This window comes from Corylus avellana, chromosome 2 (genome assembly GCF_965113065.1).
Source record: "Corylus avellana chromosome 2, dhCorAvel1.hap1.2, whole genome shotgun sequence".
NCBI classification, from domain to species: Eukaryota; Viridiplantae; Streptophyta; class Magnoliopsida; order Fagales; family Betulaceae; genus Corylus; species Corylus avellana.
The window spans coordinates 7,186,742-7,211,645 of record NC_142491.1 but is presented as its reverse complement, the minus strand read 5'-3'; the positions used below and the strand labels follow the sequence as shown (position 1 = coordinate 7,211,645).

Here is a 24,904-nt window from a genome sequence, read left to right as displayed (position 1 = left end):
AAAAAAATAATGATATAAATACTTTTGACATGTGTTAGTATGTGATTGAAAGCACCTCAACAACTAAAAAATAATTTTAACATCTCCCAATCAGGCAATCACATGTTAACACGTTGTAAAAATAGTAAAGTAATTGTAAGACATTTGGAAGTATACCAGCTTTCAAAATAGAAAAGATAAAAATAAAGAAAAAAGTTATACCCTTTTAACATTTTATCCTACAAATTAGAAATCATTAGATTTATCAGGTCTACCATTAACTTATATGAGATCTACATAAGCCTATAAATCTAATAATTGATTTGTAAGATGAGATGGAAAATATATATATATATATATAAGGGAAATGCCAAGTGTTCTTTTAATGTTCACTTGGTGTCTTCCCAGCTGTGATATGAGTTTTAAAATTATCGTTGAATTTGAAATCATCATTATTGACTTGTAAAACACCTAGCATTTTCCTAAAAAAAAATTGACAACTATCATTTTTCTTAACTATTTTACAACTTGATTACATGTGTCACGTTTGTTAAGAACGATGGGCCCAAATAGTAGAGGTGGCTGGTACTGTTACAATCTTAGCCCATACCTAAAGCCCATTTCATACATCAACCCTACGCCTCTCCCACCCGAAAACGGTTCATGTTCTTGTTTCCCCTTCCAAAACCTCCTCAAAACCCCAGGCTCTAGTCTCTCACTACTACACAGACCAAAGAAGAGAAAGCTTGAGGAGCAAAGATGGTGGCCAGGTCTAACGCGACGCCGGATTTGGAGCCGCTGCGCGAGCTATTCAGACACCATATAGAATCATTTGATTATATGGCGGATAAAGGACTCGAAATCCTCTTTGAAAGCGTCAAGGCAGTACAAGTTGACGATCCTTTTACCAACAAGAAGCTCAGAAATATCCTTTGCTACTCACCGATTCTCTTTTTGCTGTTTGTTTGTATGAATTAATTGAGTTTTATTTTTTTATTTTTTTTCAATGTAATTTACGTTAATTCTTGACTTGAGCTTACTCTGGTTGGCCGAACCTAAGTTGTCGAAGCCAGATAAGGAGCTGTTATCGAACAATATGGATTACAAACCATTCCCTTACAAAGTAAGTTTTTATTTTTATTTTTTTAATTCCCAGGGAGTCATTGTTTATTTGTTTCTATTAATCTCTCCTCCATCGTTGATTTTCTGAATACAGTTCAGGCAGGCTAAGATTTCGTACACCGGGAGTTTGACGGCGAAGGTTTATTTTCAGTTGAATGATGGACCTCCCATTGGAATAAATTTCAAATTTGGGCAGTTTCCGATAATGGTGAAGGTTGGTATTGTGTTCCTTTTGGTTTTGGTTTCTAAAGTTTATCAAATTTTGTGTTTGTATAAATAAGTTCATGTGTGAGTGAATGGTTTGCTTTTCTGGATTGGTTCTTTTCTCTTACAGGAACAAGAACTATGAGTATACATAGCGATTATAGTTAAAAATAATTGAAGAAAGTTTAAGTGATATATAATGCACTAGTTACTGAAAAACGCACTAGGAAAATAAAAGAAGCTTTTGCTTACAGATTTGGATGGCAGTGTGGTGGGGAATTTGTTCATAAGAAAGTGGTATGTTTACAGTTTAATATAAGTGTGTGAAATAATTTAATTTAGTAAATAAGGCAATGGGTCTAACAGTGCCCATAAGTTTGCTACTGATACAAGACTGGGGAATGGTAACATTGATGAGTATAGTTGTGCATGGAGCAACTTTGGTTTTGAGAGGCCAGAGGAAGTTGGACTGGAAAATTGTTTGGTGTCTCTAGCACCATATATTTGTGGTGATCTCATCTGTATCTTATTATCATATTCAAATATCAGTGTAAGTAAATATGTATGGTTGTATACACATTGCTGAGTATAGTTGTGCATCGACATCTTATAGTTTAAATGCTTATTATTTTTTTTAGTGGCACTATGCAATAAAGATAACTAGACAAAAACTAGTTCCTTTTTATTTAAATCAACCCATAATGTATTCCATAGGGTGAAATCTACTATATTATCATTTTCTTAGTGTTGCCTGAATGTGTTCTATGCAGTCAAAACTTTGTTATTTGAGAGATGCTGAACCCCAAGATCTAATTTCCTGCAAAGAAGAGTCATCAGAAATGGGTGGGTAAGTGCTTCGATATCTCTTCTACTTACAATGTATTCGGTCCTTAGTTTAGGATAATCACATTTCATTTAATTGGGCTTTAGATTAAATTTTATGATGATGGAAATTCTGGAAGTAGATTTTGTAAGCAAGTATATTCTTCTAAGCAGAATAGATTTGCAGTATATAATTACTTGTAAAGAAATATATATATATTTATTTATTTATTTATTTTGTATCATCAGTAAGCTATTTAAATATGGTAAGAGCTTGACACAGTGTTTGTTTTCTTCTTGGATTGTGCAATAATGGGTGTTCATGTAGTCTGTTTGGAATTCAAGTATTAATTAATGTCATATTTGGCTTAATAATTGCTATTGAGGTCGCAAATTTTGGTAAATAGATTTATTTGTCCCTTTTTTGAATTATTTTTGTTTAGTCTATATAATTCCTACTTCACTAAATTGTTCTTTGGTTGTTTTGTAGTTACTTCATATTGAATGGGCTTGAGAGAGTTGTTCGACTTCTTATATTGCCAAAGCGGAATTATGTAAGTGAGCTGAGTTTTATGCATATACTTTTCTATAGTCAAGTAGGCTAATTGTTCAACCTTGAATTATGGCTGCAGCGAGGATTTATAGTAAAATTTTCGGTGAACCTAAAAAACTAACCTAGTTAGTTGCCTAGTAGATGCTATTCTTCATGTTTAACCAAAATTGAAACTTTTGGTGCATCAATACTTTCTGAAGCGAATCAGTACTTTGTTCAATACAATCTTTTCTTTTGCTTTTGATGCTTATGAATGTTGCATAGCTGAAATAAGTGCTTTATGGTCCAGCCAATGAGTTTGGTGCGGAATTCTTTTAGTGATCGACGAGAAGGATATACTGATAAAGCAGTTGTCATAAGGTTCTCTCTCTATACTATGCACATAAAGTTTATTTTCGTAATATTCATTTACATATGCAGTTTCCATATTCTTATCTTCACTTATAAAAAAAAAAATTTCCATTTACTGATCAGATATATTGTGCAGATTTAGGACCTTTAAGTGGTTAAAGATGGATCTTTTTAATGTTGAACAATGGAAATTGATTTGATAGCATATTGTTATTCTAGTATATAGCATTTTTTAAAGATACAATAATATCATGTTTCGAAAACCTGTCCAAAGTCCAGATTGGCTAGTCAAACCAATCCAACAGTCAGCTGTGCCCTAAAACCAAGATGTTAAAAGCTGGACCCTATTGGGCATTTGGATTAGTGCAACCATGAACTGGCCCTAAAACAGTTGGATTAACCCCTCAAAACTGTTCTACTAAGAAGAAGAAAAAAATCCAGCAAACTGCATGTGAACTCCTAGTGCAATATAACTTGTTCCAGTTATTATTACTTGTCACAATTTTTTTTTATTCCCGTTATCATTTCAGCCTTCATGTGACTGCTTACTTGATTGTTTTCACTTTTTGGCTATGATTGCTCTTTAATTGTCATTTCAGGTGTGAAAGAAAAGATCAGTCTTCTGTAACAGTCAAATTGTATTACCTTCATAATGGAAGTGCAAGGCTTGGATTTTGGTAAGCCAGGTTTGGGTCTAACAAAGTAATTTATGGCTAGTTTTGAATATAACTGGAATAATTTTTCATATATTTTATTTTATAGGATACAGGGGAGGGAGTACTTGCTTCCTGTGGGCATTGTGCTAAAGGTGGGTGTGACGCATATAGTTTCTTTCAGATATCCTTGGCCTTTTTGATTTTTGTAGAACCATTCATATTTATGAGGAACTTTTTCCAGTTAACAAGCAAAATGATTTTTGCTTAAGCAAATAGCTGTTCATTTTGTTGTGTGCGGAAGGGCCTAAATACTGTTGCCTTTGCATACTCCTTGCACCTATGCTATGGTGGTCAAATAGTTGAATGGAGTTCTATAGAAATGAGAAAGAATAATATTTGGCTTGTCTAAGTTGGAATAATCGAGAAAGTTTCTTCATATTAGATTGTCATTCTAGTGTTTTTTACTGATACATGCTACTACTATTAAGAGAATATTAATATATCCCGAATCATTACTTTTATTTGATCTTTAGTATTATTAGTTTAGAAATTCGATCACAACAATGAGGAAAATAATCTGCTTCATATTTTAATTTTTTTACTAGAGAAAATACGCCATCTACAGTTAACGATCATAAAAGAAATGTTCCTTGGTTATATTAGTAGAAAGGGTTTCATATTTAATTCCTATATAGTCCAAATATTGCCTTCGCACTTAAGGTGTGCGGCCCTTGCATGGGTAGGGACCGGGGTGGTTTTGGTCCTAAAAAAAATAGCAAAAAGTTCATACATACTAAAATATTCACAACAATGATATAGTGGGTGTTTTTTTTTTCCTCCAAGTTCAATTTTTGGATAGAATGTTACATAATGCGCACTTTTGGTTTTATTGTGTAGTTAACCTTCTGTCTTGTCATGCTTCATTTTCTTTTTTCTGTTGGGCTATGGTGGTATAATAGATTCGCTTCTTGTTATAAACAGGCCCTTATTGAGGTGAATGATCGTGAAATTTTTGAGAGATTGACGTGCTGCTGTAGTGAGAGAGATGAGAGAGAAAAGGGTGCTGTTGCCACTCAGCTTGTGCGTGAAAGGGCAAAAATTATTCTTGATGAAGTTCGAGATCTGTCTCTTGTAACTCATCTTCAATGTCTAAAGCATATTGGTATTTATTATGAAATGTTTTCATTGTTATTTGATTTTCAGATATTAATCACCTATGTTAACTCTGGTCATTACAAATTTAGGAGAACATTTCCAACCTGTTATGGATGGGATGGAGAATGAAAGTTATTCTGTTGTAAGTTCTGATTTTTTTCCTATTACAATTTTCCTTAAAAAAATGAGTAAGAATTACTTTGCACATTCAACCTGAAGTGTACTTTTTATAGAATTGATTTTTCTGTTAACTGGTTCCATATTCCTTTTTTGGTAGGTTGCTAATGATGTTCTTAAGGAGTACATATTTGTTCACCTTGATAACAATTACAAAAAGTTCGATCTACTCATGTTAGCCACTCTCGCTCTTTTATCTTGATTCCTACATTATCTTTCCCAACACAGTGGTGCCACTTTTCTTTTTTTTTCACACATTTTTTTTTTGGTAGAGAGGTTTTGTTCTCACATATTTACTTGAATGTTGGCTCTTTTATTTAGCTTTATGCTGCAGAAACTTTTCTCGCTTGTAGATCAGACGTCTGTGCCAGACAACCCAGATTCCTTGCAAAATCAAGAAGTCTTACTCCCTGGTCACTTGATTACCATTTATCTCAAGGTAGAAAACTAGAATTGCTATCTTCCAAAGGAAGCTTTTGTTTTGGGAAGAAAATACATTCCCTCCCTTTAGGGCTAGGCAGTAAAAAAACAAACCATAACACCTAAGCCCCTCATGGTCATGACAAAAATACAAAAGTCAACATATAAGTTACACATTACCCTGTATTGGAGAGTGGCATGAACTACTTCACCTGTTTCTACTTTTTCTAAGTTTTTAGATTTATTTCTTCTTTTTCTATGGGTTAGGGGTTCTCTTGTATACTTTATGTGTATTTGGGTTCCACCCCTCTGTGTTTTAAATGAATATACATTAGGAAGGCCGTGTTACAACCATTCATGGTTTTTTGTTCTTTTCTTTTCTTGTCTGAAATGCATCTCATATGTAGCATTTGTCATTTTTCTGACTTGGGATAAAGGCTCAAGCTTTCAATTACTTCAGTTCCACCTTGATTTAAACAGGTGTTAAGTTGATTGTCTTTTTGTGTGTGTTGGGGGGGGGGGGGGGGTGTGCAGGGGGTGCGGGTGGGGGGGTGTCTAATTCTAAACAAGAGTGTTTTGTCTTTTACCTCTTAATACTCTTATTCTGTTTGATGCGGGATTTGGAATTTTGTGTCCATGTCTCTGCAGCACTATTTGCAAAGTAAATGGTTGTAACTTTTTGCTGCATATCAAGTGATATAAAATGTAGCAATCCTTAATATTACAAATATGTGAACAAGTGCTGCCATAGAAGTCTAATGCTTATAAAGTAATCGGCACCATCTCTCTCTCTCATAATTTAAACTTTCTATATCCAAAGGAGGAGGAAACTCAAATATACAGTGTATCAAAGCCAACCCTAAACTATTACAAAGGGAAATTTAAAAGATCTTAAAACAAATTGTGGAATGGATGCTGCTTAAAGCAATCATCCAATCATATGGCAGTCTAAAAAAATAAAGACTTGGTTACATGCTGTGGAAGTGGTTATCTTGCCCCATCTTTTCATATATTATTCAGTTATTTGAAAGAAACATAATATCATATCTAATACCATGGGCCTAGAATTTCTTCCTTCCTGTCTACTCATGCTAATTTTGTCATCTCCTTGCTGATGCATGCCGCACAGGCTGACATGTTTATCACATCAAATTTGCATCCACCATATTGTCGTGTCAGTTAATTTAATTGTTGTTCAGTGTTATAGAAGTTCCATATTGAATACACTTTTTTTCTGTGTTTCTAGGAAAAACTAGAAGATTGGCTACGTAAGGGAAAAAGGCTTCTTCAAGATGAGATCAATAACGAGAGTAAATATTTTGATCTTGGCAATGGTATGTCATGTTTTTAACTGTTTAAAGAATCTCTCTCTCTCTCATTTTTTTATGCTATTTGGATTCTATTTTCATTTAAGGTGTTTCGTGTAATCTTTTCATCCACCCGAGGAATTAGTTTGTACCATTCATATTGAAACCAACAAATGTATGTATTCTGATACTCCTAAATTATATTATATAATTGAAGACATAGCAGAGCTATGGCCATAGTTGTCATCTTCTATTTGGTGCTAACTCTTTTTCTCTCTCCTTTGTTTGGGGTTCATTAATGTTTGAATGTGGTATTATGGAGCATGTAGGTAAAATACTTGTAGACAATCAGACCTCCTTTTTAATCAAATTTGAATTTATGTTTCTTGAAATAAAGTAAACTTGTTTACAGGAGAGGAGAGGAGAGTATATCACTATATCTTAACCGTTCTTATTACTGTTAATGAAATGCAATCTACGTATATCACTATATCTTAACCATTCTTATTACTGTTAATGAAATGCAATCTATGGCATTTTTCTTTATATTCTGGCAATTTCTCTTCTGCTGTTGCATTTGTATACTGGAGAGGAGAGTACTGTGGAAACAATTAAGGATTTAGGCTCTTAATGTCTTTATTTATTTTTGATGAATTTTTTATTTTTGTAATTAATCTGCATATGATCATCCCTAAGGGTGGGACCACCCCACCATCACTGCCTTGCTGTTTGGCACATGTGGGATTTGTTTTAGTTTTTTTCCCCCTTTTCTGTGTGAACAATAATTTTGTCCTTGTTCCTTGAGAGGAGGAAAATGGGAAAGAAGAGAAAAAGTTGATTTTGGGAGCTATTGGGCTAGGATTTAGTGATAAGTTGTTTGGCGCTTGAGCTAGTTTGTACATTTTTTTTGAATTGGTAGTGGAAATACTCGCCACTGGATATTTCCACATGTTAAGGTTACTATTTTGAATATCTGCCGGTGTCCTTACTCATATTGTGGTGGAGAACAATGTTACAATAAAAGCATTTTCTTGTTAAAATATTGTACAGAAAAGTTTCAATGGTTTCCTATATTGAAATTTAGGTTATTGTTGATGGATTGGTGACATTGCATCTTGTTTCATTGGATAATGCAGTAGAACATGTCAAGAAGGTTTTGGATAAAAATCCTGCGAAGCAAATTAGTTCTGCTGTTGAGAACATGTTAAAAACTGGAAGACTGGCTACACGAGCAGGTCTAGATTTGCAGCAGGTATTGACTTTCTGTTGATCACCTTTGTTCTTTCCATTCAAAAATTTCATTGGTCCCTCGTTATTTTGGTTTTGCAATGCATCCTTAACTTGTACTGATACACCATCGATATTTGAAAATCTGTGAGTAAAGTTCAATTGCATTCTAATATCTAATTGTGGCCTTCAAACCATTGTCAATGGTATGATCTTTGTTGGTCTTTCTGGGGTATTGCAAAATGCCAATTTCTCCTATTTACACACAGACACATATATATGTTGGCTCATTTCTTCTCCGTGATTATATCCCATTTCCCCATTCAGTGGTTAACTTGCTGTTTGGTTCAATGTTGACCTTTTGTAACTTGAAATGAAAAGTGTGTTTTTCAAGCTCATGGTTAACTCTAACTTAGATTGTTTTTTAGTAGGAACAAGTCATTGGATCTTTGGGAAAATGGACCCTTATTCAATTCATTACTTGAGCATCTGTTTGCACTTTCTCATTTCAAGTACTAAATTTTGACCGACGTAGATCCTTTGCAATTTAATTGCATAAAACCTTCTGTGTGCTTTGAAAAGATCTTCTTTAATGTTTAATGTATCAGAATAAGGAAAATAATTAAAAAACATGTTGTACTCGTTTATATGTCTGCCTTTTTCTATGTAGTTTTTTTTTTTTTTTTTTTTTTTTTTAAGTCTATAAGCTTGTTGTTTATATTAAACTAGAATTGTACTTTACGGATTATGTTTTGCTTCACTAGAGAGCAGGATTTACGGTTCAGGCAGAGAGGCTTAATTTCTTACGTTTTCTTTCGCACTTTCGTGCTGTTCATCGAGGGGCTTCATTTGCTGGACTTCGAACCACAGCTGTGCGGAAGTTGTTACCTGAGTATGTTACTTGCTAATTTAATTAGTCACGTGTATTTCATCTTGCCTTATATTTACATACTTATTTTTTATTTGTAGATCTTGGGGTTTTCTTTGCCCTGTGCACACACCTGATGGGGAGCCATGTGGTTTGTTGAATCATATGACTAAAAATTGCCGTAAGTTTATATATATATTCTCTGTTTTTCAAATAGAAATTATATTTCTATAACTCTATGTAAATTACCTTAAAACTAATACGATGCCTTTTTTCACTCTCTCTCGTGGTGTATCAGAGATGAATCAAGTGAATGCAAGTAAAAGTTGTGTATATATTTTAATGATATTTCGATTACTTTTGAAAAAAAATTATGTGTATATATTGTTTTCTATACATTGGTTCAAGCAAACAATTAAATTTATTTGCAAAGTATCAGGTGATAAACAAGTGAACCGCACAAGAGATGTTCCTATTTGAGAAATGGAGTCACATGTTGTTGTTATAGCCAATGAATGTCTTGATAGTAGGATTAGATCCGATGAGTCTGGGGTTCTTTGTTAAGTTGGTTATTGAGAAGGCTTGTGATCATGTCGATTGAAAGTTCTAAAGTATAGATTAACTTTTGGAACAAATAGTGGTTTAGCATGGTATCAAAGCCAAAGATCCTGAGTTCGAACTTTAACTCCGTCAATTCACCCCCCATTTAAATTAAATAGTCTACATGTTGGGTCTCCTATTAAAAGGAAGTTTGAGCTCACACGTGATGGGGAATGTTAAAGTATCGATTAAATGATTAAATTTACCTCTTCTTTGTAATAGAATCCACTAGTAATCCTCCTCGACCCAGAAATGGCAATCGACAACTCGCTGGCAGCTCTGGTCCACTCCCAAAAATTGCCGGCAGCTTTAGTTCTCTCCCAGATTTTGCCGGAGATTTCATTTCACCATTCTCAGGGGGCTTCGGTTCTCCCTCTCCCTTCCAATGGTGTTCTGGGTGGACCAGCTTCCTCCGGTTACTCAGATTGGGTTCTGCATTGCATTGTGTAAAGGAGATTTGTCCTATTGTGGGGATCTCTTGTGTGGGTCGTGAGGAGCATACTTTGGCTCTTTGACAACTATTGAAGAGACATCGTAGTGAGGAATTGGCTTCTCTCTCTAATATTGGTATTAAAGGCAGCAAAGAGCTTCCATTAACTATGATGCTAGAGGCGAGTGTTCAAGTTGTGGAAAAAGGCAAGGCTCATGTGGGGCTTTCTAGTTAGGTGTTTCTTTTTGTATACTTGTGCACCTAGCGACGTCTTATTCTTTTAATAAAATTTTCGACTACTTGTCAAAAAAAAAAAAATTAAGGATTATGGTTTAGTGGAATTGGATTTAGTAGGTGGAAAAGAGAATGATATGATTCATCAAGCAAAATTACCTTAAACAGCAATTACAATCTAAAAGTGAAAGTAGTGGTGCTTTCTTGTTCCTACCGAAGCCTTTGGGGGTGGGGTTGTGGAAGAATATCAGGAAAGGGTGTGATAATTTGTTCAGCTTTACTAGATTTGAGGTGGGGGATGGCATCAAAATTAGCTTTTGGCATGACTAGTGGTGTGGGGAAGCGGCTCTAAATGTATCTTTTTCAATTTTATTTGGTCTCGCTTGCGCAAAGGATGCCTCTATAGTAGCTAATTTGGAGCTTATGGGTGATTCCAACAAAATGGAATGTAAGCTTTGCTAGAGCGGCATAGGATTGGGAGGCAAGATATCTTTACTTCTTTTTACTACTTGTTGCACTCAGTTAGAGTGAGAAGAGGATGTGAAGATTAGCTAGGTTGGGCTTCCTCCAAAAAAGGTTTGTTCAAGGTCAAATCGTACTTCTACTCGATGGTTTCTCCTGTAGGAAGCCGCTTTCCTTGGAAGAGTGTTTGGAGAACACAGGCTCCTTTGAGGGCGGCAGTTTTTGTCTGGTCGAAGGCTCTATGCAAGATCCTCACCTTGGATAATCTTAGGAGGTGGCACATCATCGTGATGGATAGATGTTGCATGTGCAAGAGGAATGGGGAGTCAGTGGATCACCTTATTCTCCATTGCGATGTGGCTTCCGCCATTTGGAGTGTTTTTTAGTCATTTTGGGATGTCCTGAATTATGCCTAGAAGTGTTGTTGATCTGCTTAATTGTTGGAGGTCCTATGGTAGGCCTAGGAGTGTTGTGGTATGGAGAATGGTGTCTACGTGCCTCTTTTGGTGTGTATGGAAGGAAATGAATGATAGGTGCTTTGAGGACAGAGAGAGGACGTTGGAGAAAATTTTATCTTTGTTCTATGAAACTTTGTATTTATGGACGGCAGCGTATGAGTCTCCTTTGTCAATTGGTTTTAGTGATTTCCTTGTTCATTTTGCCCTTGCTAGTTATGTGGTTTCTTTTGTATACTTCCGGTGTACTTAGGAGTGCCTTACGCTTTTAATAAGATTGGTTTATTTACTTTTAATAAAAAAAACACTCTGAAAGTGAAATGATAGCATCAATATGAGAAAATAAAAGCACAATTTTTTCAATAAATAGTATAATCCAATTGATTGGCATAACCTGCTTAGAAGTGGATTGTGCTTTCCAATTTATGTGCGAAGTTATATCAATGCCTTTATCATATAATTTTCTATGTAAATGGTGTGGGAGTAAAATAAATATGTTATATGTCATGTTGTGTATCACATAGTTGAATTACAGTTATGCTTAATGTTCTTCCCTGGTAATCTTTTATGTAGAAGATGTTTTGTAATTCAGTCTTAGACAAATGCGTCTGTAATGGTGTCGTGTTTGTTTGTTTGTTGTTTGGTTGTAGTTCCCTTGGAGTCAGTTTGTAACGAGGGAACTTGAGTAGCTGTGGTGCTATGTTTGTTCTTCATAGCTTAATGAATTGATTATTCATCTCAAAAAAATCTTTTATGTAGAAGCTATATTTAGAAATCTTGGTTGCTTTTGATGTTTATTTACTAGTATTCATGATGATGTGTTGTTTATGCGCATTCTCTTTCAGGTGAACATGACACCTAATACTTTTCTCTTATATTTTTCAGGAATTACATCATATTTTGATTCTCAAGAAGATATTAGAGATTTTGAAAAAATAAGAAATAATGTTGTCGATTTTTTGACAAATTTTGGAGTGACACCTCTATGGCCATACCTAGATAAACGTGGTACTCCTGCAGTTCTTTCTGTCCTTCTAGATGGTCATGTTGTTGGCTTTGTACCTTCTAGTGAAGTTGAGAATGTTGTGGCTGAGTTACGGCGATTTAAATTATCTGCTACTTCAAAGGTTTGTTTTTGTCAAATTTTATTTGCCTTTACTCCCTAGAGTTTCCTTCCTTGGACGTGTTGCTGATATTTTTATGTGGCAGATTCCTGGTGATCTGGAAGTGGGATATGTTCCTTTGAGTTTTGGTGGAGCATATCCTGGTTTGTACCTCTTCACCTCTCCTGGTAGATTTGTTCGGCCAGTTAGAAATATTTCAATACATAGTGAGAAAAGTCAGAATATTGAACTTATTGGGCCATTTGAACAGGTAATGCAGAATATCCAAATACATTTCGTACCTCATAAAAGTTAGTAGATAAATTTGGGCTTTATAAATTAGTAGCTAACTGGTTTTAATATTCCATTTCAGGTGTTTATGGAAATAAGCTGTCCTGATGGTGAAGATGGTGGCAGAAAAAATGCTTCTCCTGCAACTCATGAAGAAATCCATCCAACCGGAATGCTCAGTGTGGTTGCAAATCTTACTCCTTGGTCAGAACATAATCAGAGCCCACGCAATATGTACCAGTGTCAAGTACTTTTCTTTTTTTCTTTTTGTTTTCCCCTTTTTTGAGTAGTTTTTCTACTTGTGTAGTGTTGTATATTGCTCCTGCTCGTTATCAAATATCTTTTTAATGTTCAATTTTTTTACGTTCCTTATTTATTTATAAATTGTAGATGGCAAAACAGACAATGGCTTTCTCTTCACAAGCAATTAAATTTCGTGCGGATCAAAAGTTGTACCATCTTCAGGTCAGCTCATATCATTTCTGACCTTCTTTACTTATTTAATTATTATTATTATTTTAGTAAGAGTAGAAGGGCCGCAACTTATAAATATAACTGTCTCTATTTTGTGTGTAGTAGGGTTTAGTTGAGTTCTTGTTTAGTAGGGTTTAGTCCTCCATCCATGTGACTTCATAAACTGAAGGGTCATCAAGGTCATTACTTTGTGTTGGTCATGAAATAATTGCAGGAGTTATATTAAAGAGAATTTTGTGGTAGTGGAATGGTGTTGTATGTATAAGAAGAACGGAGAGTTTGTCGATCATTTACTCCTTCATTGCGAGGTTGCTAGTGCTTTGTGGCATTCTTTCTTCAGTCGGTTTGGGTTGCATTAGGATGTGGAGGATTTATATGCTTGTTGGTGGACGGGAGGGCGTTCCCCGGAGTGCAATTGTGTGGAAGATGATTCATTTATGTCTTATATGGTGCTTATGGAGCGAAAGAAATGCAAGATGTTTTGATGATTCCACTAGAACTCTAGAGGAGCTTATCCACTTTTTCTTCTTTACATTTTTCACCTGTTCTGCCGCTTGGTTAGCTCCCTTTAGTGATTAGTTTCTCTGATTTTCTCTTTCTTTTCTCTTCTTCTAATTAGGCGCCCTCTTTTTATACTTCTCGTATAATTGGGTTCCCCTCTGCGCTTTTGATATATACAACATTACTTATCAAAAAAAATATATATTAGTTCTGTTGTAAGGGGTAAATGTGTAATTTTTTGCAACTTTTGCAAATTAAGGGCATTTGTTAATGATGTTGAGATTTGAACTTTTTAAGAGTTTCCAAGTGTCCTGGGTTTATCTTTTAGACTCAAGTTAGTATTTTATTAGGTTTTATTACATATTTGCTTAGTTAAATAGGAGTTTTAGTCCAAAATAGATTAAGAGTCAATGTGTCTATATAAAAAGGTTTCATTGTATGAAAAAAAATTAAAGATTTCATTAATGGAACATGGAGCATTTTGAACATTGAGGCACGTTGGCTGTAGTTTGCTCTCTCTCTCTCTCTTCTTCTTCTTTGGCGCATTAGTAATCTTGACGGGTGCTGTTCATAGCTCCTAAATACTCACAAACTTTTCTCTTTTCTTTTCTCTTTTGCAATTCCCAATTACGACCTTGGTCCTACCTATCGCGACCCTAAAACCTCGCATGTTTCTTCTACCATACATAAATTCCTAAACATAGCATCTGTCTGGGATTTTCCAGCAACTTGTTTGCTTCATGATATAATGCTTTTGCCCTCCTCCCCATTGTTTCAAAACCCTAGTCAATATTTGATTTCTAACCCTTCTAAAAGTATATATCTGAGAGTCAGTTGATCATCTCCACAACACCATAGTGGTAGTGGAGTAGTGTTGTATTGCAAGAAGACCGGAGAGTCAGTTGATCATCTTCTTCTCCACTGTGAGTTCGCAAGTGCTCTTTGGCACATGATTTTTAAGCGGTTTGAGTTGCATTGGGTCATGCCTTGTGGGGTGAGGGCCTTGTTTGATAGCTGGTGGTCGGGAGGGCGTTCTCGAAGTGCGGTTGTGTGGAAGATGATTCCTCTGTGCCTTATGTGGTGTATTTGGAATGAAAGAAATGCTAGATGTTTTGATAATTCCACTAGGACCATAGAGGAATTGACTCATTTTTTCTTCTTTACTCTTTACTCTTGGACGGCCGCTTGGCTAGCTCCTTTAGTGATTAGTTTCTCTAATTTTCTTTTTCATTTCTCTCCCTCTTAGGCGCTCTCCGTGTATACTTCCCGTGTATATGGATTGCGCCCCTTTGCGCTTTTTATATCATCATTACTTATCAAAAAAAAAAAGTATATATCTGAGATCGGCAAAATCTTCAGTGGTCAAGTTGCCCACACTGCAATTCTCACTGGAGTCCATTATTCACTTCGGCAATGCAAGATTCTGAGTTGGAAACTTGGTTTCTTTTCTTAATATTATGTGTCATTGAGTTTTAAGTTTGCAAGGCAGTGTTTATTTCCATGAACCTTGAAGGGGTATTTTGAAGGTTAAAGCTACAGTAACAGTGGCTTTTTTACATGGATAATGGAATTAGAGGATCTTTAAGACTGTTTGAGAGCAAAACTCCTTTCTTCTATAAACCAAAGAATTTGTACCTTTTACCCAAACTGGTGAAGGTGAAGTGACTTCATAACCCATTGGATGCTCATGTAAACTTACCTACGAAAAAAAAAATGGTTGTCACAAACTTCAAGATTCTATTTTTCTTTTTCTAAATTCCTTGTGAAAGGTGAACTTAGTGAGCGGTCATTTTCTAGAAATGACACTATTTAATTTGAGTGGACCTTATGCACTGCTTTCATTAGTTTTTTTTATGCTTATCGCATGCTTGTTGCAATGGTATTTCTCTCATTTTCATTGTTATTATTCTGAGGCACAGACTCCCCAAAGTCCTATTGTACGAACAAGTGCTTATACAAGTTATGGCATTGATGAATATCCAACAGGCACGAATGCAATAGTTGCAGTGCTAGCATATACAGGGTAGGAACTTTAGACTCTCTCTTTCTCCTTTTCTTTTTCTTCTTTAGTATCATCTTAAAATTGTATTTCATTATGATGTCACAGATATGACATGGAGGACGCCATGATCCTTAATAAATCATCTGTGGAGCGTGGAATGTTCCATGGGCAAATATACCAGGTTGCTTCTTCTATCTTCACGGTTCTTATTTGCAAGGTTAAGTTTTCTAGATATATGGACGCGTGAGAAATAATAGCTCGAGATATGCACTTAGTTAAAATCATAAATGTTTTTGGAACTTAGTGTATTGCAAAAAAAAAAAAAAAAATCCTTAATTTTGGTCTTTTTCTTTAGTGTCTTATATTTACCTGTTTTAACTATTGTCAAAAATCTCTTTGTTGCCTGAATATCTCTTATCCAGATATGTGAATTTCCATATTGAAAGTTTTAGTTGGTGGTAATGAAATGAAAAAACTCTCAATAGAGTTCTATTGGGAATAATTTATAGGGCTGAAAGCGAATTTTCCAAATAATCATGATGTCTGTTTGAGAGTGCCTGAAACTTAAAATTTGTGTTTTATACAATGTGAGCACGATCAATTGTGATTTTATGTGATTATATTGCATGAATGAGTGTATGCATGTATTTATGCATGTGCATATATAAATTATTAGAATTTCTATTTGTCGTACTTCCATCCCACTCAGTTGATGTGGCAGTGCCCATTTTGATTATTTTTTAAAATAAAGAATGACATGGTAGTGAAAATGGGCACTACCACGTTAGCCCAGTAGGATGGGTGTGGGATGAGGGTATGAAAAATAACACAACCCATAAATTATAGAGGCTAGCTATCTTGCTTGCAATACATATTTATTTAGTGTTCTCATTTTTATGATAGATTATGTTGATTTGGTAGCTCACATTGTTGAGTGTTCTCATCTTATGCTAGAGGCATAGGGTTCAACTCTTCGGTCCTTCGCCCTACTAACATTTTACTTATCAAAAGAATAGATTATGTTGATTTGTTGGTCTACATGCTCAAATGTATGGTATATCCTTTTGTTCATCCCCATAACCCCATTTTTATGCAGACGGAAACTATAGATTTGTCTAATAAGAGCAACAGGTCAGAACGTTCCAATAGAATTTTCAGAAGAAGTAATGTCGATAAATCGATGCATTCCTTAATTGATTCTGATGGTCTTCCATATGTTGGTCAGGTTGGTCTTCCTTTCGTCTCTTCCTCTTATTTCAGTACTAATTTTTTTACTGTTATGGTTGACCATCTACCAACCGATTTTCAGATGATTCGACCAAATGAACCCTATTGCTGCATTTATGATGAGGTAACAAGTTCCATAAAACCCAATAAACGAAAGGGTTCGGAACCTGTAATCGTTGACTATGTCGCTGTTGATGGGAAAAATAAGAATCGTCTTCAAAAGGTAACTGTATATCTGTCATCTCAATGATACTTGTTGTTGGACATTGAGTCAAAAAAAATTAATATATTGACGCTTGTAAAAGAATGTGGCTCATGTCCCTTTTTTTAGTTCTCCCTTTTTTCAATATCTGTAGGCATGTTTTGTTTACCACCAAAGAAGAAAGTAAAATGGAATTTTAAATATATTTTTTAAGGGTCCGTTTGGGAGTGCGTTTTTAAAAAAATAATCCGCGTTTTTGAACCAAATTGCAATTTTGGAGTGTTTGGGATTGCGATTTTAAAAATGCAAATTTTAAAATCGTGGAAAATTTTGCGATTTCCATAAGCTGACTAGAATGTGCTTATTTGAAAATGTACGAATTTAAACTAAAATCACGATTTCGCTTAAAAAAATATTTGGGGCAATATTTATCTATCTAGTCATGAAACCGCAATTATATGTTAATGTTATCCAAACACTCAATTGATAAAAAAGTACTTCTTAACATGTTTTACCAAACGCTTGTGCGATTTTAAAAAGTAGCGATTTCAAAAACACAAACTTTAAAAACGCAATTTTTAAAATCGCACTCCTAAATGGACCCTAAGCCATCCAAGCCTATTTTTTAAGGGTGTGCTTTAATCCATAAAAACTAGTATGCATCAAACCCTTTTCTCACATCTTGTTCTAAGTGACATTTTCAAAGAGTCAATACTGTATTTCACTTTTGGCAATGTGCCCTGCATTTCTTCTCAAAGTCTCCATGAGATCTCTTATAGTGATGTTCTTTCTTCTATACTTCTTTTAATCGTCTTAAGTCTACAGAAATTATATGACCTTTAGATATTAAAAAAGAGGATCTATTATGCCATAAACTTCAATTTTCTTCTTAACGTTAGAGTAGCCACATTGTTGGGCACTTGCACACTTCTTTTAATATTTCCCAAGCCTATGTGGAAATTAAATGACCTTAAATATTGAAAAAAAAAAATTAGAGTAACACCTTATTGGGCACTCAATGTTAATTTTAGTGTTCTTTTTTTCTTTAAAACACAATTTGGACCGTTCTTTTTACTTTATTGGGAGGGAACTCTTTTTGGAACTTTTTTACCATTCGAAAAAAAATCCATGCTATCAATCAACATTCTTCGCAAGATCAGTAGGATGCCTGGAAAGTGATGATTATCAAGAGCTTTTTCTTTTCTGAAATAAAAATATTTAAGGAGAACCATACTTGACTCTTATTTTCAATTAAATGTTGAGGTGGCTTGAACTTACCCATTTTACACCGTCTTTCTTTGGTGAACACAATTACCATAAACACATTAGGTCCTCCCTTGAAATTGATACCCCACGAAGTATATTATTGTCAATACATATATTCATAGAGTATATAATTCATATTTGAATTGCTTCTTGTACTCATATTCAGGAACTTTGACATTTTTCACCCAACATTTTTGAGCAGGTGAATATCCGATTTCGTCATCCTAGAAACCCTGTCATTGGTGATAAATTTAGCAGTAGACATGGTCAGAAAGGTGTTTGCTCCCAATTGTGGCCAGATATTGATATGCCATTTTCTGGAGTTTCTGGGATGCGTCCAGATCTGATTATCAACCCCCATGCATTTCCATCAAGGATGACTATTGCAATGCTTTTGGAGTCTATTGCTGCTAAGGTACCCTCAACTAAGAGATATATCATTGATATTTTCATATGACAGTCTTCTAGATGAGAATATATATATTGATACCATGTGGTTCAACTTTGGATATTGGTAGCTGAGCATGGAAATTTCTTAAATAACTCTCATAAAGTGTTACTAGAGACAAAATCTCACAATTTTGGCGAGGAAGTGGCATAAAAAATGTCATTTGGGAGGGGTATTATGTGCAAATTATACAAGGCGCACAATGGGGTCTGGATTTTATGAAGTTCCATAAAAAAAATTATCATTATGGCTTTGATATTGGTTATCTTGTCACCTGTCGATATTCTATGTCTTGATTGTGATATTGACAATCTTAATTAGATCTTATTCTATTTAACTGATATACATTATTACACTAGGTCTTTGTAAGTTTAGTTACATAAAGTGAGATCAGTTGGGTGCTCATTCACAATTTGTTGTGGTCAAATTTTTTTATCTAGGGTTAAAAGGATATTTGTTCTTCTTAGTGGAATAACAGTTGCATACTGAGCTTTTCTAGTAGCATTTTAAAACTTCAAAAGATGTTTAGAAAATTTTCATCTCAGGGAGGTAGCTTAAATGGAAAATTTGTAGATGCAACACCATTTGCTAGTTCAGTCAAGAAAACAGAAGGAGAGACAGGATCAAAACCCATTTTACTTGTTGAGGAACTTGGTGAAATGTTAAAGGAAAAAGGGTTCAATTACCATGGTGTTGAAGTACTGTACAGTGGGGTTTATGGAACTGAGCTCACATGCGAGATATTTATCGGGCCTGTTTATTATCAGAGACTTCGGCACATGGTTTCAGACAAATTTCAGGTATGAAGTTTTTCATTTTTCTATTATTTTATGGTATTAAGGATCTTGAACCTCAACTTTATATCTATGAATTTTTTTTTTTTTGGTACTTCTCCTTTAGTTAACTATGAGTGGTGTTTTGTGCATTTTGTCGAGAATAGAAATGATTATTAGTTTTTGCAAAGTTTGTATTTTTCATCCCCCAAAATTTAATTCTCTCTTGACCTTTTTTGATTTATTTGTTATTCATTTGTATACATAATTTTTATGGATTTATCATTATCGTCCATTTTCTTCCCATATTCTAGAGGGGCCTCTTGCGGCATTTTGATTATGTGGGATAGGAGGGCGGTGGAGAAGATCAACGAGTGCATGTGGGAATTCTCATTGGCTGTCACCTTTAGAAATGTCGAAGATCATTTCACTTGGGCTTTTGCCGGTTTTTTGACCCTAATTCCGAGTGGGATAGAGGGCTCCTTTGGGATGAGTTGGCTGGTTTACTCAGCTGGAGAAACTTGCCTTAGTGCATAGGGGGCGACTTCAATGTTACCATATTTTATAGTGAGAGATCGTGTAAAGCTCGTTTATGCCCAACTATGGTGGATTTATCTGATTTTTTATTAGGGCTAATGGATCTATGTCTCGTGGGCGAAGCTTATACCTAATCGGCTAATCAGATAATCGAGCTTGGTCCAAAATTGATATATTCTTGGTTTCTCCAGAGTGGGAAGCCTAGTGTCTTGGCGTGCCACAGAGGAGGCTCCTTAGACTATGCTCGGATCATTTCCTAATCCTCCTCGACTATGGTGACTTTCATTGGGGTGGTGGGCCCTTCAAATTCAAAAATGTGGTTCTAAAGTTTGAGGGCTTTGTGGATAGGGTGAAACAATGTAACGAATCAGAAAAAAGTGTTTGCCACATCTCTGCTATCACTACAAAATGCTAGTCAATTTTTGGAGCTTTCCTATAATCCTTATAAAGCCCAGTTTTACTTAGTAATTAAGCAATAAGGGACTTAGCACTACAAAAAAATTGAAGTGAACCGCAACACCCCTTGCACAAGCAATACCACATTGCTTTAACAGCCCCACAGCTTTAACTAAGCAATGTTGAGGTTGCTTGTGCCATTTAGATTCTTTTTTTCAGTTGATTTAGGTTTTCTTGGTTTATGCCTAATCGAATAGCCGACTTGTATGCTTGTTGGTGGATGTTGACAACACTCGGAGTGCTGCTGTGTGGATGTTAAAGCATATCCTCAAGTATCCTACAATTCGAATATAGAAGCAGATAAAGTCCAAGATAAGGTTGCAGATAGAGACCAAGTAGAAGTAGATAACTCAAGATTCAGTTCTAGTGTAAAGCAATAATGTGTAGATCGTATTCTAGTCTGTATTTATCTCTACTCTAGGTTTATCTCATGTACTGGAGTTGATCTCTATAACAAACTCTTGTAAACCTCTGATTATAAATAAAAGTGGAGCCACCGTTAAAGGTACGGTGAACACAATATTCAGCGTCTATACATGTTCTTTTAGTGGAAGATAGTGTCTTTGTGCCTTGTGTGGTGTCTATGGAGAGAAAATAATGATAGAAGTTTTGAGGACTGCTATAGGACTTTAAAGGAAATTAAGTCTTTATTTTTCAACACTTTTTACATTTGGACAACTACTTTTGTTTCTCTATTGGAGATTAGTTATCACGATTTTGTTCTTCGTTTTGCCCCTTCTAATTAGGTGGTTTCTTTCATATACTTCTTGTGTACTTGAAGGCGTCTTATGCTTTTTATGAAATCTCGATTACTTATCAAAAACCAAAGACAAAAAACTGTTCTCTTGTTTATTCATTTTCTTTTTTTTCTTTTGCTAAATCCAAAAGAGTACAGTAATGGTTGTTTCTAGAACATTGACCATCGAAAGTAGTAGAAATCTTAAGTTCTACAGGGTATTGAAATAAATTTTATCCCCATTATGAACAATGAGCGATAAATTTTGTATTTTCACATACGATTATAAATTTTACTGTAATAAGGGACAATAATGCAAAAGATTACACTAATGGCGAAATGCATACAAAGGTAAATTACTCGGTTTGAGATTAGATGATCCATCTGGTTAATGTTATGAAAATCATCCAACTGATGGGTCAGTATCCTACTTGCATGTAAAAATTGAGTGTGTTTCACAAGGCCATCGCCAAACAGAAGCTAAATTCATGTTGGATCTTGATGGGATGTGTGAGACTCTGGTCGTTATCAAATTTTGTTCCTGCTTCCTGAAATCAGATTACAGTGATGTACGGTTTATCTCTTCATAGTTGCATGTAAATCTGCTTGTGCTTTCAATATCATACTTGTATGTCATGAGCACCTAAGATTATTTTATATCTGTGTTTAATCAGTTTAAAGTAGCACCTATTTTATTTGGTCCATATATGTTTTTTGTATCTTCCATTACCTATGAGTAATGATATAAGGAGAACTAGAGTCCTTTCAAATGCGGCATGGCTTTTAAAATCACTATTGAATTTAAGATTATCATTATTGAATTTTGATCTATTGGTGATTTTAAATGCCGCATCATATTTGAAAGGACTCTAGGAGGACTCTAATCCTTCTTATATCATTACTCATTACCTATTAAACAGCTGTTGGAGTTTGGGTTATGGGCCAAATGAGCTAATCCTTTGACATACCAATCATGATATCCTTCCCCCCAATCACCTTTTTTTTTTTTAATCCTTTCCCCGAGCAGAGGTCTCAAAAAGCATGTCTGTGAAATTCATTGATCTCTCTAGATTTTCCTCTCCCGTTTTCTTTCTTCTCTACCCAAGCGGTGGCGCGTTAGGCGCTGCGCGCCAGGGTCCGGCGAGTTTTCCATGGAACGCAGCTTCTATTTTGAAGCTAAAACTTTCTGCCTTTCGGCAAAGGATGGGTGTCCTCTCCTTCGTCTGGAGGAAAGGAGAAAAGGTTTTGTTGGGTATATTTTCGCAAGCAACCAATGTTCGTTGTGGTTGGTGGATACAGTGGATACGGTCTTGGGGCTCGGGTTTCTTTTGGCAATTCTTTGGTTCTTAGGGTTTTTTTGTGGGTTTTCCTTTGTATACTCTTTGTGTACTTAGAGGCGCTTTGCGCTTTTTTTGACATATACTTTTTACCTTATCAAAAAAAAAAAGCATGTCTGTAAATGACCTTACAAAATGATCTGTTTGGTATCGTCAGTATATTGCCATTGTTGTTTTTTTATTCAATCATGATGATATCATTGAACAGGTTCCAAGAGTTTTTTTAGGATGGGTTGCTAGATGTCATCCCCCTGCCCAGCGATCTATGGACTGATTGATTATTATTTTCCTTGTTTATAAATTCCTAATTTTGAGATCCCTTTTTTTCTTTAAGGCCTCTTAAATTGCAATTTTTAGATTGATCGTTTAATTCTCTTCGAACTTATGTTTGTATGCAGGTTCGCTCTACTGGAACTGTTGATCAGATCACTGGGCAACCTATCAAAGGACGAAAGCTTGGTGGGGGGATTCGTTTTGGAGAAATGGAACGAGACTCCTTGCTTGCACACGGGGCAGCATATTTGTTGCATGACAGGCTCCATACATGCTCTGATTATCACATTGCTGATGTATGTTCTGTATGTAAAAGCATCCTGACAACGCTCCCACTCCCACAACGAAGGCGAGCTACAAGGGAGATTCGCGGGCTATCCCTTATTAGGGCACCGAAAAAGGTCACTTGTCTTGCTTGCCAAACAAGTCGGGGGATGGAGAAAGTTCCAATGCCCTATGTGTTGCGATATTTAGCTGCAGAGTTGGCAGCTATGAACATCAAAATGACATTCCAGCTAAATAATGAGTTCAAATAGTATAGGTTAGTGTGCTAAACACTCTCATAGTTATGTGAGATATTGGCTTTGATTCTTTGCTTGATTAAGGTATTTGTTTGTGCCAGAATTTATGATCTAGTTCAACTTTATTCTCTCCATTTCTTTTGGTTCTCGAGTATGCTCTACTTCTGTTTGGCGACTTTTGGTTGGTTCTCTTGTAATGGTATGGTTGCCTGTAGAATTTGATTGAACAATATTAAGAATTTGTGGCGATGATTAGAATATACACATAGGTAGCCCTGGGGAATGGCATTACGGTTCTTTTGACTCAATCCCACCATTTTGCTCTAAACTACCCCATTATCTCATATTGATAAAATTGTCGTTGATAATATGTTGTAATTAATGGATAAAACATCTTGTGCACATGCCACACTTACTATACATTGACCTTGCATTTCTAGTTTTTTTTTTTTTTTATCTTCTTTCTAAAATTGAAACCCAAATATGAGTGCACTGCTTTAGCTCTATTATACGGCTCACTACTCCATGTTAGCTTCTTTTGAAAGTGATTTCAGTTACTTTTCCAGCTTCTATTTGACTGGAAAATGCAGGTCCACTACTCTTTCCATAGGTCTCATTATTTTGTTACTAATACAAATTTGTTATCTGTTAAACACAGAAAAAGGATAAAGGTAGTATAACTAGCAAAAAAACAGAAATCAAATGGTAAATCGAGTACTGAAGCGACTGTCTGTGTTGGAAAAACAATGAATGAAAATTGATCTGCATCAGATTGAAATTCTTGTTTTGTTGAATGGGGTTATTCATATGGATAAACTTTGTAACATAAATGTTGTTTCCACTCGTTGTTGCAGGTCTTAAGTCCAGAATTTGTAGGAATCATGCCTCGCAGACTATCAGCATCAAGTGGCAGCCTTCTAACTTGTGCAGACATAGGGGATTCCTCCAGTTATACTTCCTTTTTGTGTTAGTTTTTTGAAGATTGGATTGGGTTAGCAAAAATGAAAAGGTACCTGAGAAGAATTTTTGTAGCATTAAGTACTTTGTACTGATAGAAGAGTGAGGTTCTATAGTATGCTTGTAAATATTACTATGCCCTTAAAACTGTTTCTCTGCATAACAGAATGCTAATTTTTGATTCTCAAATTATATGGGCATATATTAGTTGTTAGATGTCGGCCGGTGAAAGAGTGGTTCATGAGTATTCCCTTAATCGCGAGGAATTTAGCTCTTTTAACTACTGGAATGGAATATAAAGAGTAATACTAGAAATTATACTTTTATTCCACTATTATTTCACCTTATTAGATAATATTATAATAAAAGTGACATTCGAAAAAGAGACATACTACACATCATTCTCTTAACCATCTCTTTTTGCAAATCTAATGGATTCACTATTGGATTTGTGGATTCGTGTAGGTCTCACAAAAATTTAATAATAGAATTATTCATTCACTATAAGGAAATGATTGAGAGAATGACTATTATCATTTCTCTTTTAAAAAATATTAATGTTATATATCACACTACTATCCCACCAATATTTTGTTATATTGGTGAGTCATTTTCAATTCACCATTGGGAAATTTTTTTTTTTTTTTTTTTTTTTTTTTTTTTTTTATTAAACCATGGCTGATTTGGGGATAAATTGGCAATGCTATAACGTCCTAATGAGATAGTGGAGTGGTTTATTGAAAAAAAGTCGATGGTTGATTAGCACTACTACGTTAGA

At 35.1% G+C, this 24,904-nt stretch overlaps 1 protein-coding gene across 2 annotated transcripts; it reads left to right on the top strand.

The window, feature by feature from the left end:
* Positions 1-636: 636 nt before the first annotated feature.
* NRPA2 (nuclear RNA polymerase A2) lies at positions 637-24,340 on the top strand. Of its 2 annotated transcripts, XM_059588261.2 has the most exons (28): positions 638-904; positions 1,020-1,102; positions 1,196-1,315; positions 2,076-2,152; positions 2,618-2,681; positions 2,970-3,040; positions 3,631-3,708; positions 3,794-3,839; positions 4,669-4,849; positions 4,932-4,984; positions 5,120-5,193; positions 5,341-5,458; positions 6,686-6,773; positions 7,883-7,998; positions 8,738-8,865; positions 8,943-9,022; positions 11,908-12,149; positions 12,232-12,396; positions 12,499-12,663; positions 12,807-12,881; positions 15,311-15,414; positions 15,499-15,574; positions 16,490-16,618; positions 16,703-16,843; positions 18,291-18,503; positions 19,082-19,336; positions 22,774-23,189; positions 24,024-24,340. In XM_059588261.2, the coding sequence occupies exons 1-27, from the start codon at positions 739-741 to the stop codon at positions 23,182-23,184; spliced, it is 3,519 nt and encodes a 1,172-aa protein (XP_059444244.2). In that variant the 5' UTR covers positions 638-738; the 3' UTR covers positions 23,185-23,189; positions 24,024-24,340. The 2 variants fall into 2 exon arrangements, with proteins under 2 accessions (XP_059444251.2, XP_059444244.2); XM_059588268.2 differs by lacking the exons at positions 22,774-23,189; positions 24,024-24,340 and having other exon boundaries at positions 637-904; positions 19,110-19,293.
* Positions 24,341-24,904: the final 564 nt, after the last annotated feature.